General features: G+C 41.0%; 3 protein-coding genes across 4 annotated transcripts; 1 reads left to right on the plus strand and 2 right to left on the minus strand.

Moving 5' to 3' along the window:
• Nucleotides 1-308: 308 nt before the first annotated feature.
• On the minus strand, nt 309-1,697 carry LOC141704145 (uncharacterized). The gene has a single exon (XM_074507463.1). It carries the CDS (start codon nt 1,695-1,697, stop codon nt 309-311), a length of 1,389 nt encoding a protein of 462 aa, XP_074363564.1.
• A 6,362-nt stretch (nt 1,698-8,059) lies between these two features.
• Nucleotides 8,060-12,142, plus strand: LOC141708844 (putative LRR receptor-like serine/threonine-protein kinase At2g24230). Of its 2 annotated transcripts, XM_074512655.1 has the most exons (4): nt 8,060-11,306; nt 11,438-11,485; nt 11,582-11,632; nt 11,743-12,142. In XM_074512655.1, the coding sequence occupies exon 1, from the start codon at nt 8,673-8,675 to the stop codon at nt 11,229-11,231; it is 2,559 nt and encodes an 852-aa protein (XP_074368756.1). In that variant the 5' UTR covers nt 8,060-8,672; the 3' UTR covers nt 11,232-11,306; nt 11,438-11,485; nt 11,582-11,632; nt 11,743-12,142. The 2 variants fall into 2 exon arrangements, with proteins under 2 accessions (XP_074368756.1, XP_074368755.1); XM_074512654.1 differs by lacking the exon at nt 11,438-11,485 and having other exon boundaries at nt 11,575-11,632.
• A 916-nt stretch (nt 12,143-13,058) lies between these two features.
• Nucleotides 13,059-16,632, minus strand: LOC141708845 (uncharacterized). The gene is made up of 5 exons (XM_074512656.1): nt 16,378-16,632; nt 15,792-15,852; nt 15,430-15,531; nt 14,302-14,641; nt 13,059-13,428 (listed from the first exon to the last, which is right to left on the minus strand). The coding sequence occupies exons 1-5, from the start codon at nt 16,516-16,518 to the stop codon at nt 13,407-13,409; spliced, it is 666 nt and encodes a 221-aa protein (XP_074368757.1). The 5' UTR covers nt 16,519-16,632; the 3' UTR covers nt 13,059-13,406.
• Nucleotides 16,633-16,883: the final 251 nt, after the last annotated feature.

The raw sequence follows: 16,883 nt of genomic DNA on the forward strand, positions 1-16,883 counted from the left end.
GGGATCCCAAACCTCATGACGATCGCGTCCAAGAACTTGATACAATCTTGTTGATTGATTGTCCTCATGGCTTTAGCTTCTGCCCACTTTGTCATGTAATCAATGGCTACCAGGACGTAGCGGAGGTCGCCTTTTGCTCGGGGGAAGGGGCCCATGATATCTATGCCCCACACAGTGAATGGGATAGGAGATAATACCGATGCTGGCAGGCTGGGGCTTTGTCTAGGAACATTGCTGAATTTCTGGCACTGGGGGAACTTCTTGACGTAAGCGACGGAGTCGGAGTGTATTGTGGGCCAGTAATACCCTTATCTGATGATTTTATAAGCTAGAGCTTTGGCTGCCAGGTGGTCTCCGCAGATGCCTTCATGAACCTCTCGGAGGCAATAATTGGCCTCCTCAGGGTCTACACATTTCAAGGTAGGTGCTGAAAAGATTCTTCTGTATAGCTGACCCTCTTCCAGGAAGAAACGAGCAGCTTTGTGTTTCAAGTATCTGGCCTTGTTCTGGTCTTCCGGTAGCGTCCCATCTCTTAAGTAAGCTATGTAGGGAGTCATCCAATTGTCTGGGCTCCCGATGCACAGGACCTCAGCTTGCTCTGTGCTGGGTACTTTGAGTTCTTTGAAGTACACTGAACTAACGAGGTCCGAGGCATTCTGCACGAGCTTGGACAGCTCATCAGCTTTGGAGTTCTCTTCTCTGTTGATCTGAAATATGGTGATGTCGGGAGTGGCTTCCAAGATGTTCCGTACCATTGTCTGGTACTGCGCCAGTGTCGGATCTTTCGCGATATATTCTCCGCTGGTTTGCTTGACCACGATCTGAGAATCGCTGTAGACGGTCATCTTTGAAATACCAAGAGATTTTTCCAATTTGAGCCCGACAATGAGTGCTTCATATTCAGCCTGATTATTCGTTGCCTTGAAAGCAAAAGTTATCGCCTGTTGAATGGTAAAGCCCTCCGGGCTAATAAGGATGAGGCCCGCTCCAGACCTTTCGTCCATGGATGATCCGTCAACATAGAGCTTCCAGGGATCCGTTTCCAAGTTGGTTCCCTCCGGGGTTATCTCTTGGGGTGAGGGTAGATTCCGCTCCGGGAAGGTGCATTCCATCACGAATTTGGCTAAGGCCTGGGCCTTTATTGCCGTGTGTGGCACGAATCTGATGTTGAATTGACTTAATTCAATGGCCCAGTTAACCAACCTTCCGGAGGCATCTGGCTTGTGAATGATCTTCCTGAGTTGTTGGTCCGTGACTACTCTGATCTCTCGGCCTTGGAAGTACTGCATTAGCTTCCTGCTGGAGTGTACAAGGGCCAAGGCGAATTTTTCCAAGTTTGGGTACCGAGTCTCGGCGTCCTTGAGGACTTGGCTGACATAGTAGATGGGGCTCTGCGTTCCTCCTTCCTCCCGGACCAGTGCCGAAGAGACAGCTTTGGGGCCAGCGGCGATGTAGAGAGATAAAGGCTCTCCGGGCTTGGATTTGCAAAGCACCGGGGGGTTCATCAGGAGCCTCTTGATTTCCTCGAAAGTTGTGTGACACTCTGGGGTCCAATCCACTAACTTCTTGTTCTGGGCACCTTTTAGCAACTCGAAGAATGGGAGACATCTCTCCGCCAGCTTCGGAATAAATCTTCGCAGGGCTGCTAGGCATCCTGTCAACTTCTGGATGTCCTTCTGTGTTTGAGGTATCTTCATTTCTATGGGGCGTTGATTTTCTCCGAGTTTGCTTCTATTCCTCTTTCGCTGACCAAGAATCCCAGGAATTTACCTGAAGGTACCCCGAATGTGCATTTCTCCGGATTCAGCTTCATGTTGTACCTCCTCAGGTTGTCAAAACACTCCTTGAGGTCTTTTATGTGATCTGGGGTGGTGAGTGACTTGGAGATCATATCGTTTACATAAGATTCCATGTTCCTCCCCAACTGGCTCTTGAAAATTGTGTTCATCATTTTCTGGTAGGTGGCTCCGGCGTTGATGAGTCCGAAAGGCATCATGATGAAGGCGTAGACTGCCCTATGAGTAATAAAGGCCATTTTGGCGATGTCTTCGGGATTCATGCGAACCTGGTTGTATCACGAAAAGGAGTCCATGAAGCTAAGCATGGTGTGGACCGAAGTCGCGTCGATTAGCTGGTCAATATTTGGGAGGGGATAGGAATCTTTAGGGCACGCAGCATTGAGGCTCGTGTAGTCGACACACATTCTCCACTTTCCATTCGGCTTCTTGACTAGCACCACGTTGGCGAGCCAGTCGGGATACTTGATCTCGCAGATGATGTCGGTCCTGAGCAGATTTTCTATTTGATCGGCTTTTTCCTCGGATCTAAATCCAGGCTGTGCATTGCCATTGACTGATCGATCCCGGGCATATCTTCTGGTGCCCATGCAAATACATCCGCATATTCTCTTAACAACGAGATGAGCTCTTCCTGGAAGGATGTCTCTAGGCCTTTTCCAATTTTCAACCTCCGGGTGGGGTTCCCGGGGTCTAATTCTATCTCCACCGTCTGGGTGGCGGGTTCTACTTTGGTTATTTCTCTTATTTCCATAAATTTCTGTATTCGGGCATCGGCGTTGGTTACGCTGTATCCTGAATCCTCTATCATGTTGACGTCCAACTTTGGCCTTTTGCTGAAGTATTCACGATGTTTCTTGCGGCTTTGGCCTTTGGGTAAGGCCATCGCCCTCTTTCTGTTTTCGGGATCAGTTTCGGCCATGACTAACGCCTGTCCATAGCATTTTCCAGAAGTGCCTCGGTCCCCCTTAAGTTCTCCTACGCCTCCCGGAGTAGGAAACTTTAGCTTCAGGTGGATTGTAAACGGGATGGCCCGAAGCTTGGTGATGGTAGGTCTTCCCAGGATCATGTTATAGGAGGATGCAACACTTATCACATAGAACTTCATGATATGAGATACCTGCCGGGGTGCGGTACCAAAGACCATGGGGAGGTATATTATCCCGCGGATCGGGATCATATTGTTTTCGAATCCGTAGAGAGGGTCTTCGAGACATGGATCCATGCGGAGGTGTCCCAACTTCATCCTGTTGAGGGTATGCTCGAAAACAATGTTAGCTGAGGAATCATTATCAACCAAAATTCTTTGTACCTCATTGTCGGCGACGTCGAGAGTCACGACCAGGGCTTGGTTGTGCTCGGGATCCAGGCCTTCATAATCTGTATTGGAGAAATATATGCACTAATCTTCAGCTGGCCGGATCATCAAGATATCGCTGCCCTCATCTGGACTCCGGGGCGGGGAGGAGGTTCCCCCAAAAATCATGTTGACCACATGTTTCCCGCCACCAGAGGGTTTATCTCTGTCATCAAGTCTTCTTTGTAGGTACTGGTTCATATTGCCCTTTTTGATCTGGTCTTCAATGAACATTTCGAAAGAGAAGCAGTTCTCCATGGCGTGGCCATGATCTTCGTGGTACCCGCAATGCTTGTCTCGGGCCCTGTTCCTAGGTGGTGCCAATAGCGGCTTCGGGGGTAATAAAAGGGCTTTCCCTTGACTTCTCTCAAGATATCGGCCCGGGGCCGATTGAGCGGAGTCCATTCTGGCTCCGGTTTTGGTTCCTTCTTAGGCTTGGGCTTCCTATCATTCTTCTGGGGCCTGGAGTAGTCATCCCGTGGTGGGGTCCCCCTGGACTGCTGCACATAATTGGTTTGTCTGTCGATCATGTGTCTCTTTTCTTTCCCGTAGGCGCGACGGTGTTCCGGGGACTCATCATCATCCCGGATCCTCCTATTCATCTTCATTGAGGTGAGGAAGTCATTTTCTTTGATAAACTTTAATGCCATTGCATAGGCCGAGGCAAGGCTTTGGGGTTCTCTATGGATTAGGTCTTTCACGTAGCCTTCACATGATACTGGGTGGAGATTACGTCAGAAGATATTCATGGCTTCCTTTTCTTCAAGGTTGGAGAGCTGGTTGACTGATTCTTGAAATCTTTTGATGAACTCCGGAAGGGTTTCTCTACTTCTCTGTTGTATGGTTTCCAGGTGGCACATCTGGAGCTCGTTCATACGGTTCGCCCTGAACCTCTTGAGAAATAACTCCCAGAAGTCCTTCCAAGAGTCGATGCTCCGGGAGGAGATTTGACTGAACCATTTATGTGCCCCACCCTTTAGTGTTGAGGCGAAGAAGCGGCATTTGGTGAGGTCATTGTAGTCGTATATGTTCGAGATCTGCTCAAAGTAGTTGAGATGTTCTTCGGGGTCGGCAAGCCCGTCAAAGGAGTCGAAGTTGAAGTGCTTGAGTGTTGATTCTCTGGGGGTGGATTCCAGCTTTCTGGTGAAGGGCGTGGCCGCCGCCCCAACTTCTACGTCTCCTTCCACTTTTCTCTTGAGATCCCGGAGAGCCCGGGCCATTTGTTCCTGCTTGGATTCCTTTTCAGGTTCAGAATCCGAAGAGACATGGATTCGGCGTGCCTTCTTCTTTAGTTTGGCTTCTTCCTCTTGCACTCTCTTTTCGATGTTGGCTTTGGCCTTGGCCTCTTCTTCCTTTTGGATGCGGTCCCGGAGCGTGGCCCTCTTGATCTCGTCTTGGGCGTCCTCTGACGACCTCTTAGTCCTGCCAATTCGATCTAAGACTGAGCCCCAAGATTCTTCCGAGTGCTCTTCCTGGTCTTCGGGGCGGGTTTCAGGAGCCTTGTTCTTTTCTTTCCACAGGTCCGTAGCCGCTTGAATCTGCTCCGGGGTCATGTTTCCCCAAGGGTTTGTAGAGGTTTCAGCATACTTGTGGGCTGCCTTCTCTATGGTTAACCTCTGGTCTCCGGGCTGAAGCTGAGATGAAGCACGAGCTGTGGGGGGCTCTTCATCTATATCCTCCATCTCGTCGTCCCTGGGCGGGGCAACGGTCGGCTGAATGGTTCCGGAGATGGAGGTTTTGCTTTTTCGCGTGGTCATTAGTTTCAGAATAGATTATGGGTGATGGTACCAGGGTGCGTGACCGTTCTGGAGGAGAAAATAAGCAAAATAAGATGTAAAAAGAGAGTGGGTTTTTGTTCTTATCAGAGAGGGGGTATCTTTGGTTTTGTAGCCGTGTGGTGTAGCTGTAGGTAACACCGCATCACCGGAGGTTCTAGCCCTCCTTCTAGCACCAATGATAACTCGGTTTCTTCCCGTGTCTTCTCCTTTCTCACACGCGCTAGGTCCCAACTTCCGTAGCGGCTGGAGTGCGGTTAACCTACTAAGTTGGGGTCTCTGCAAAACAGAACCGGAGGGGGGGTTGTATCCCGCGGCAACTCCGGTGTGAGAGTAAGAAATGGGCTTTCTTGAAGAAGAAGAAGAAGAAGAAGAAGGAAGAATGAGCTATTCAAAATATATATGATGGTGTGTGTATAGGTGTGTAGCAGTCAAAAATGTTTTTCAACCCCTAAAATCCTCTTTTTGGGGCCTTTTATAGGTCCAAAGATTTAGGGTTTTTGGGGTTTGTACCTCTTCATCCTGACCTTTGATCCTTCTTGGTTGGTGATAGGTTGGACGGTCCAGATGGGCTGTGTGGTCAGGTGTCCTTTTTCCATCAGAGTTGTCTTGGGATGATTACCCGTGAATGCCTGAGATGCAATTGTTCCATTTTGGGTAACATGAGACAGTTGACTTTTTTGTCCTGTGCCACGTGGCACCGGGGACCACCCTGGCTTGGGCCTGGGGTGTTTTCTCTTTTGAGCCTCTGTTCCTTTATTTGGGTCTGATTACTTCTGTTCTATCAATCAGAGTAAAGTACCTACTCAAGTTCTGCTGAGGAAAATATGTGAAGATAATTGAAAAGAAAAGATGCACAAACTTGCCATGGCTCGAGTAAATTAAGGCAGCTGTTAGCTGGTGTATTTAGTTTATCTTCCTAATACTATTCACGAACAAAAGGAAATGCATATTTGTAGTAGTCCTGTCAAGGTGATTTCAACACCGTGTCATATCACTGCAGGAGTGCAGGTGACCGGATCTTTGCATATCGTTTGTATGTGATTATGTATCTTTAATCTTTCTAGTTCAGCTCAGTGTATTGTTTCTTCAGAGTGCTAAATGAATTGACTTGAAAATGTAGCTGAAGTTAGAAGACAAGGTTGATTCTCACCGAGTTACTTGTCATTGCAAGGAAACAGATAACAAAATGATTAACAGAAAATGAAGATTAAGACTGTGTCTAAGATTAATCTACTTGACCAAGTAATCAGTGGCCTAAGGTATGTTCATTCGAAAGTGAAGACAGTAATAGGCAGCAGTGATCGGTTTCATGTGTTGAGGAACGAGAGGTTATTTAAAAGAAGAATTGAGAGATCATAACAACAGAAAGGAAAAAAGATTAGAGTTATCTAAAAACACAAAAAGTTCTATATATTACTGGATTAATTACACAGGCAGACATAGAGCATGCTTGAAGAACTTATATCAAATGTAGGCCAATTGCTAGCAGGGATGCCTACTGATGATTGCTCCTAAAGACCACTGTCATGATTCTGCATTCTAGTATCAGATTATACAAAATTACAGAATGACACATGACACACTCATTAAACCAGAGTTGCACTCGTAATGCTTTGTACGAGTGCAACTTAATCGTCAAGTCTGTTTTACACTATTAAAACCGAATTGAATTATGTTGTATACGAACTAAATCCGAAAATGCTTTGTTTGTATCACTAACTTCAACTTCGATTCAGTTAGCAAAAAAATTCTAAATTCAAGTCTAACATAATTTTATCTTTTTTTTGATCTTATTGTCCCCTTTCTTTACTTTTCCCTGTAATAAATCAACCAAGCAGTGACAAAGTAGGTCCAAGAAGAAAGGGTCTGCTCATCTATTCTCTTTTATAATTTTGTTAACTCATGGGCTCTCTTTTGCAATGCATTAGACAACACTTCACAATTATACAAAGCATTACCTACATATTCATTGTCTTCATTTCTTTACATGGTCCCCTACTCCACCGATTTTTTATGCTTGTGGATTAATAAAAATTACAATGTTCTTCATCCTTGTGTATATAACATGCTGTCAACGAAGTATTGGTGCATTGGTTGAACTATTGTTCCCCCTTCGGGTTCGACTCAACTGTTTAGGAAAAAAAACTACTCAACTTTAAGTAGGCATCAACAAAACGTAGAAAATAGTTATGTGGGTTGGCCAAAACCAACTTAATGACAAATCATGTAGATTTTAGAGATTGCTTAGATATAATTCATATCATCATTAAGCATATATTATTAGATTTACAAACTTGTTGAGAATCTAGTATTCTTAGTCATAGGCATTTATATTAGTATTCCAATATTCTAGAATATTATATTAGTATTCTAACACTCTTACTCACCGGAAAGCTCACGGACGCCCATATGACCATCTTTGAGACATTAATTTGTCTCTTGTGGAATGTTGAGGGTGGCAGAGATTCGAACCTGAGTTTTTCGCCAGTCTAAACTCTGATAAAACCTCATCTAACAGATTGAAGGCCCTTCACTTGTCCTTTTCATGGAAGATGATCTATCTAACAAACAAAGAGATCGATTGAAAAAATTGGTCTCAAGACTCACATTCCACATTAAAATTTCTATTTCTATTAAACAATCATTTAAATTAAGTGAAATATTCAACAATGTATCTCTTCATTCACACATGAGCACACTGGTAAATGGTAATATAATGTGGAAGTAGTGTTGTTTTTTCATAGTCATGGTTTATCAAGTTGGACACACAGCACTACTTAATTAGTTCATTTGCACTTCATTCTCTTTTTAAGTTAGGTACTAGGCAATTTGTTATAGGGTCGTAACCGATTTTTAGAACACCGCATAAAATTATTCTAGACCGATTTTTATAACACCGGATAAAATGATTCTTTTCTATTTTTTTAGCATGCAAAAGTACCACTGACTTGTTTCAGACTTTTGAGCTGCATGCTACTTAGATTTTCAGATATTTTTAGCTTATTGAAAATTTAGAGGCATAATCATTAAATTCCACAACTGTTTGTGGATAAATTTCAACAACCAAGAAGACATTTGATACAAACCATGTTCATATACATATCCCACTTCTGACCACTCCACTTCACTCCCATAAATTCTTTTTATGTTCCCAATAGCCAATATTACTCAGTTACCTTTTTCATTCACTTTCCTGTTCAATTCTTCATCTTTTACATTTAGAAAAGCAACTTCTTAAAATGATAAATGAACTTGATTCAAGTTGTTTGACAAAGTGACAAAACTCTTACAGTTGGGTTGTTTTTTTTCTTGGCCTTTTCTTGATCATGCAGAGCCAAACAAGGTAAGTTCAAGAATTTTTCATTCCCCTGTGACATACACTTACTTTTGCACCCATGTTTCTTAACCTTTGGTTTTTGATAAGCCCATCATCCAATTTGTTGTTTTACTGAAAGAATTTTGGTACTTTGTGAACAGAGAGTAGTTGTCATTTTACTGAAGTATAACATATTTTTAGAAGTTTGTGTATCCATTTCTTGGCATTGTACTGGTCCATGAAGCTTGTATAAGTAATTACAGTGCCATGTTAGATGTTACCATAATAAAGACAGTAAATTATATCTCCAAATGTCTGTTTAGATATGTGTATTTTGGTTAGCAGAAGGTTTTAGTGAAGGATTGTGACAGAAAGAGAGAAGTTTTAGGTAGGTGGAACTGTGGAAGGTCTTGAATTAGTTTCAAATGTCTGTCAGTTGTTTATGTTTGAGTCTGGTAGTTGCATTGTTCTTTAGGCCTTCTATTTGTCAACAGCCTAATACAGATGGATACTTTATCTCCCAATTCTTGAAAAATATGGGAGCATCTCAAGTTTACAACTTTTCGGAACCTGTTTGTTCATGGCAAGGTGTGTTTTGCAATGCCAAACAAGAATATGTTGTCAAGTTTGTAGCTCATGGTTTGGGCCTATCTGGTTTGATATCTGATGATACCATTGGCAAACTCAAAAAGCTTCAATCTTTGGATTTAAGCAGTAATAAAATTACTGGTCTGCCTTCCGATTTCTGGAGTTTAGGGTCACTCAAGATTCTCAATCTTTCATTGAACCAAATCTCCGGGAGCCTATCAAGCAACATTGGGAATTTTGGCCTACTTGAAAGCTTGGACCTTTCTTTCAATAATTTTTCGGGATATATACCTGAAGCTATCAGCTCCCTTGCTAGTTTGCAAGTTCTTAAACTCCAGCATAATTGGTTTCAGTCCAGCATTCCTCGGGGGATTCTGAACTGCCAGTCCCTGATTTCCATTGATTTTTCAAGTAATCAGCTGAATGGCACTCTTCCTAAAGGCTTTGCTGCTGCATTTCCTAAGCTCAATTCTTTAAACCTTGCTGACAATGAGATCCATGGGCGCGGTTCAGATTTTTCAGGGATGGTATCTGTCACATTTCTTAACATTTCAAGTAATCTTTTCCAGGGCTCCGTTGTTGATGTTTTTGGGGGGCCATTAGAGGTGATTGATTTGAGCAACAATCAATTCCAAGGTCACATATCTCAGGTAAATTTCAGCTCCACCTTCAATTGGTCTCAATTAGTTTATCTCGACTTGTCTGAAAATCAGCTTAGTGGAGTGTTTTTTGAAAACCTGAACGAGGCTGAGAATCTTCAGTACCTAAATCTTGCATACAATAGGTTCTCAAAACAAAAATTCCTACAAATCGATAACTTCCCCAATTTAGAGTATTTGAACTTGTCGAAGACAAACTTAATAGGCCATCTTCCTGTTGAAATTTCAATGTTAAGTAATTTGAGAACTATTGATCTTTCCAAAAATCATCTTGGCAGTCGAATTCCTCCTTTGAGTACAAAAAGACTCCGGACCTTAGATGTCTCCTACAACAACCTTACCGGAAACATCCCTTTATCTATATTAGAGAAACTGCCTTCGATGGGGAAGTTTAACTTCTCTTACAATAACTTAACTCTTTGTGCTACTCGGTTCTCTGCCAAAACCCTGAAATCGGCTTTCATTGGGTCATCTAACGGCTGCCCAATTGCTGCAAACCCGAGCCTGTTCAAAAGGAAAAGTACAACACATAGGGGGCTAAAGCTTGCGCTGGTTTTAGCCTTCTCATTAATCTGTTTACTCGCGGGATTGCTATTTTTTGCCTTTGGTTGCAGAAGAAAAACCAGGATGTGGGCCATGAAACAATCTTTTTACAAAGAAGAACAAATTATATCAGGCCCTTTCTCGTTCCAGACCGATTCCACCACTTGGGTAGCTGATGTTAAGCAGGCAACATCAGTCCCAGTAGTGATATTTGAGAAGCCATTGTTGAATTTCACATTTGCAGATCTCTTGTCTGCAACTTCAAACTTCGATAGAGGTACCTTGTTGGCAGAAGGAAGATTTGGACCTGTTTATCGAGGCTTTTTACAAGGTGGTATTCACGTAGCTGTCAAAGTTTTAGTCCACGGATCTACAATGACAGATCATGAAGCTGCAAAAGAGCTTGAATATCTTGGCAGAATCAAACACCCTAATCTTGTTCCACTGACAGGATACTGCTTAGCCGGTGAACAAAGGATTGCGATTTATGATTATATGGAGAATGGAAACTTGCAAAATTTGCTTCATGACCTGCCACTTGGTATTCAAACTATAGAAGATTGGAGTACAGACACTTGGGAAGAAGATGATAACAATGGGATTCAAAATGTTGGGTCTGAAGGCTTGTTAACATGGAAATTTCGATACAAAATTGCACTTGGGACTGCCAGAGCATTGGCATTTCTTCACCATGGGTGCTCTCCTCCTATAATTCACAGAGATGTTAAATCCAGCAGTGTTTATCTTGATATGAACTTGGAACCGAGATTGTCTGACTTCGGATTGGCAAAGATATTTGGGCACTGTGTAGAGGATGAGATTGCTCGTGGGACTCCAGGTTACGTGCCACCTGAGTTTCTTTTGCCAGAAACTGGCTCACCTAGAGGAGCAACACCACACTCTGATGTTTATGGATTTGGCATTGTTCTCTTTGAGTTAATTACAGGGAAAAAGCCAGCTGAAGATGCTTATGAAGATAAAGAAACCACTTTAGTTAGTTGGGCGAGGGGATTAGTAAAGAAAAACCAGGGTTCAAGAGCCATTGACCCAAAAATACGCGGAACAGGACCTGAGTCTCGTTTTGTGGAGGCCTTAAAGATTGGATACTTATGCACTGCTGATCTTCCCTCTAAGAGGCCAAGCATGCAACAAGTTGTAGGACTTCTAAAGGATATTGAACCATCTCTGAACTAGGGAAAGAGTTTTCATAGCAATGTAAATTGTATCGCTTATTTTGGCAACACGAGTCCTTCATGCAGCTGCATTCAGGTGATTTTTGTTGTAGTTCTCAGATTCTATGTTGGCCTTTGGCCTGCTTTTGAATAACTTCTTGTTTAGATTAACAGTTGTATCATCGGATAATATTCCTTAGTTTTTTATAAGATAAAGTGTTGGTGCAGTGGTTGACCATGTGTCCCCTTCGGGAGTTCAAGAGTTCGACTTCTGGTGTGAGTGTGTAATTAATTATCAAAGAAAAAATATTCCTTATGTCTTATGCAAATTTTCTGCGCCTTTTTCTGTTGAAATAATATGGCAGGTTTCAGGTTCCCCGCCCCGGAAGAAAAGTAAAAAAATTATGAAATTTTCAAACAGAGGTTAGTAGCAGAAGCTAGAATGCAAAATTCTCTTGAAAATGCTAGAGAAAAACAATTATAACACCACTAGTAAGACAGAACCATAATTCTGTTTGTTTTTTGTACTTCAGATAATTTAGCACTTTCTTCCCACAGACCTACAATTAGAGGTGGTCAAACGATCGGGCCGAGCGTGCCGGGCCGAATCATCTCCGGGCCGATTAGATCAGAATTATATTCGTGAACGGATCGTTAAGAACAATGGGTCGTGCCGGTTCGTGCCGAACCATGAAAATAGAAAATCGAGAACGGACCGCGAATTGGACGAGTTGTGCGGTTAATGTGGTTGTGCGAATTATTCGCGGTTATTCGCGAATTAGCGAATAAATGAATTAGTCTGACCCTGAGCAATTGAATTGTTTATTATTAGCAGTAGCACTAGCAGAGTAGCCTAGCAGACAGCAGTTAGCAGTTAGCAAATTCACATGGTCTGTCAAATCAATCACTAATTTTATTATTTAAAATTATTATCTGGAATTTCTTTTTCTTTTTCCTTGTTCAGTTTATTACATTAACAAATTATTTTTCTATTACATTCATGAATTAGTTAAAACATGTCAGACGAATAATTCGTGTGCAAGGCGAATAGCGAATAATTCGCGTGCCAGATGAACGACTTATTCGCGGTTAAAACATGATTTCTGCTGCTTTATTCGCTAACGAATTACACGGTCCGGGCCGAGCCGATTCCGGGCCGGTTCCGGTTTCCTCAACTGCTATTCGTGTTCGGATCGTTGGATTAGACGGTTTGAGCCGAATAATTATTCGTTCATTTACGAGCCGAATTATACGAATTTTGACGAGCCGAATTACGAACGAGCCGAGCCAAACCGCTCGTTTGACCAGCTCTACCTACAATTGCATTGTAGTGGGGCTGCCATGCATGTTTCTTCTTAATTATATACTGCCACATTGGATCCCCATCCTCTACATTGATATACAACGGATCATAAACCAACCTTTATAGGATCTGGGTCCTTGATCATCGATGGATGTAACTATCTATCTGCGGATAGGATTAATACGGGAAATTGACGTGAATTCGAGGGTGCTACGCCACTCTAACTGCGCTTCAGTTTTTGGTTTCAAGGTTTTTGCCATCCGCAATAATTTTCTGCTGACAAATGAGAGATGGTTGGCCTACCAACGATGGATTGGACGTGGACTGTTATGCCACTTTCTAGCATAGTTTAATAATTAATCAATCATCAATATATACATATATATATAATTGCGGGGAAAGATAATATATTCTGTTCATAATTTATTTCCGAAGAATTAAGATAATATATTCTGTTCATAATTTATTTCCGAAGAATTAAGATAATATATTCTGTTCATAATTTATTTCCGAAGAATTAAGAAAATAAAACATTTGTGGTCAAAATGAAAAGAAAATAATGTATTGATATGAGCTAATGTGGTCGCTTCAAACAAAAGATAGGCATTGATCCCCCACACATGGAGACACCTTTACTGTAGTTAGGAAACCAAAACAAATGCAATAAACTACTATAACATAATGTTTGGTGCCTCAAAAGTATAGAAACTGTTACTTTATACTATCTGATCTTAAATTTGACAAAGCAAAGAAAATTACACCAGTCCTGTCATAAAGTTAACATTAATATTTGGCAACGAGAATACTATGATGAAGACGATTCTCTGCACAGCGGTGCATCCATTCCGGTGTTTGCAACAGCTTCAACCAAGTTAATTTGATGCCAGAGAGATGTCATAAGATACTGAAATGACATCTGCAAAAATGTACCATGAACTTGCTTGCATTAGCATGGAGAAGCAGAGTCATAGACAAAGAGATTGTCACTCCAGTAGGCAACCAAAAAATATCGCATACAACTTCATAGGAGTTAGAAATAAGATCTTCATGTATTTTATATATGTAACAAGTCATGCTTTACATATTAATAGTACTTTCAGTAGTTAAAAATTATGATAGCAATAGAAAATCAACAAGAGCTTTTAATCAAAAACAATCATAACAGAAAAGTAGCAATGACAGCAAATTATAACCATCCTGACCATAAGGATAAGTTACTGACAACATCGAGCAATTTTTAGGTGAATGCATCATTGATATTATACATGACCGTCAAGATTGTAATGGTCGTGGTTGCAAGTATGTGAGCCTAGAGAAGTGACATACTGATTATGACAGGTGATGTTTGCCCTACTGTATTTTCTATACAATTTATTATCTTTTACAGGTGAAATGTTCTTGTTTAAAGATCATCACATCCTCTTCATTCTGGTAGAATGCTAATCAACTTTGTTGGATATCATATACTGGGATACATATGATATTGGTGCGACATAGATTAGCTACCAATTATCATCAGTATTTCATGAGGTTTACAATGTGCTCGAATTGCTTTTTGTTAACTAATTTGCCTACTTAAACGCTTAAATTAAAAAATATATATATTTATAGAACTTTAAGTGAACACCAATCAGTTAGCTACACTGCTAGAGGTTCAAACTTGCACGAAACTTCACATATTGTTCCTTGACCAACGTTCGGTGACCAACTGGAAAGAAATTCATATAAAAGTAAAGGTAACTGAATCATTTCAAGGAATTATCATACAGAACGAAAAAGTAAAACATACCCCAGCAGTCCGCGACCTTGCCACACTCTGGGTGTCACTGATAGGTTGATTAAAGCACCTTGTCTCTTTACAACTAGGGGTACTGCATGACCTCGATTTGTTTGTGCTTCAGCAGCAAGCTTTGGCAGCAAAGCATCACCAAATTCCACGGTCCCAAATTTGACTATTTGATCACCAAGTTGTAAACCATCTTCTGCTGCTGGAGATGCCTCACTTATTTCATCCACCATAGCAAAGGGTCGTCCACCAGTTACATCCACATCCATCGCACTGGCACTTCTCTCAGAAATTGCAACTCCAACATTGGAAGCAGAAATACCTTGACTAGTACTAGTCATACCTACAATATGTATAAATCAGTTATTGTAGGAAGTAAACCTTTGTATAACCCTGTTGAAGACATATTTCTTGCATGCTTCTAGTGCGAGAATTAAGAGAACATCAATTTTATTGCAGAACTGCTAACAAGTATACAAACTTGGAGTTTTAAGAGCAGCAAAAAAAATTGCCTAATTTTCCCCATATGAAGACAACTCCACTAAATTAAATGTAACGTAGTGCTGAAAATTTGATTAGCCATTTCAATTTAGTTCACATGACAGAACAATGCCATTAAATTGACCCTCGTGAAAATGTAAAACGTGTACAGGAAGAATGCTGAGATAAACAACTGTGCGATGGGCAAAAGTTATCTAATTAAATCTTGCAACACATATAAAAGGAGAATACTAAAACAGTTGTTAATTAAAACAATGTAGCACTAGCAAGAACACCGAGATAACAACTTTGAGATGGGCAAAAGTTATCTAAATTAATCTTGCAAGTTGCAACACATATAAAGGAGAATACTAAAACAATGTAGCACTAGGATCTCACATTCTTTAATTAAGATTTTAGTTTAATTGTCAGTTTGACGAACTACTTTAGGGGATTTATTTATATTCACGAATCCTACTGTCTGCAATATACAGATTATTACAACAGACTACAGAGGAATAGAGGATAGATATATTCATATTATGTGTGTGCCGGTGCACTTGCTCTCTCACCCTAGTGTAACATTATTAAACACAAATAACATTTTTCCTTCTCATATCAAGTCGAATAACATGAAGTTCAGCTGCTAACCTGTGTCCCTGTGAGTAGATGCTGGAGTTAGCTTTGCAGAATGCAAAACCTGTATAGTTTGACTAATTTTCTCGGTAATCTCCTTGTAATCATTTCGCAACTCTACATACAACATAACGTGCAGGCTATTAGTGTCAGAATGAGCATTGCTGCTAGCATAAACATATGAAATTAAGAAATTCTGTACTTACTAATTGAACATAGTGTAATAGCAATTAGCAAATATACTATAGAACTTGAGAAAGAAGAAAACAATTATTTAATACAGAGTATCTAATAAAATCCGCAAATTTTGATGTTCTTGATTAAGCAATGCAGTAGGCAAAAACATTAGAGAATAGGTGTGAAACAAGTATACATACGAGCAAGTTTAATCCGGTCTGCTCTTACAACAGGGATGTCAATATCCGACCTAGGAAATCCCTGCAAATATATTCAATACATCAGTACACACTATACAATAACAGCAATTTTAAGTTTAAAGCAACTAACAGCAATTATAGCAAACAACAGGACATAACCCAAATCGACAAATTTAAAACAGATATTATATTAATTGATTCTTCTTATATTAAGTAATCATCCACTCATTTTAACTAAATGCATATAATTGTGTAGAATTCATACAAATTAAAATGGGAGAGAGGGAGAGGTGGAGAGAGACGGAGAGGGAGAGGGGGAGGAGAGAGAGAGAGAGAGGTATTACTTATCCAGGTTCTATTGTATCAATTGCTCAATTACAATAACTTTTAGGAGAGAGAGAGGGGGGGAGAGAGTGCGAGGGAGAGAGAGGGAGAGAGAGAGAGAGAGAGAGAGAGAGAGGGAGGGAGAGGGGGAGAGAGAGAGAGGGGGGGAGAGAGAGAGAGAGAGAGAGAGAGAGAGAGAGAGAGACAGAGAGAGGGAGAGGGAGAGAGAGAGAGAGAGAGGTGGAGAGAGAGAAAGAGATGCCTCGGAATCAACGAGATTGCCGGAAAGGCCAGGACCGCCGGGTTGAGTGAGACGATCAATGATGGAGTTCATCTCTAACTCAAGAGCAGATCTCGTATCCATCAGCTTCATTGCTTCAGCTTTCAAATTAGTTGCTACCATCGCTTAGCTTTCTTCTTTGATTTCAATTTCACTATATTTGTGATTCTTCTTTTTAGGGTTTATGCAAAAGGATGCTGGATAGCTTGATGAAAAATCCACTCCCCAAGTGTGTTTCTGAATGCACGTGAACTCAAAAAAAATGATAAAAAATATCTAATTTTTTAAAAAATATAACCAAAATAGTCATTTTGAAAAAATAGACCAATTTTAGATTGAAAATTTCAATTATGAGTTGAATATCTCAATTTGTATAAAATACTCGGCTGCTAGTTAGGTATTTTATATATGGGATACCTCAGTGATAGGTGGATATATCATATAAACTGAATATTAAAAGTTGGGTATCTCGTCGGTTAAGTTTGACC

This window comes from Apium graveolens, chromosome 2 (assembly GCF_009905375.1).
Source record: "Apium graveolens cultivar Ventura chromosome 2, ASM990537v1, whole genome shotgun sequence".
Classification (NCBI taxonomy): Eukaryota; Viridiplantae; Streptophyta; class Magnoliopsida; order Apiales; family Apiaceae; genus Apium; species Apium graveolens.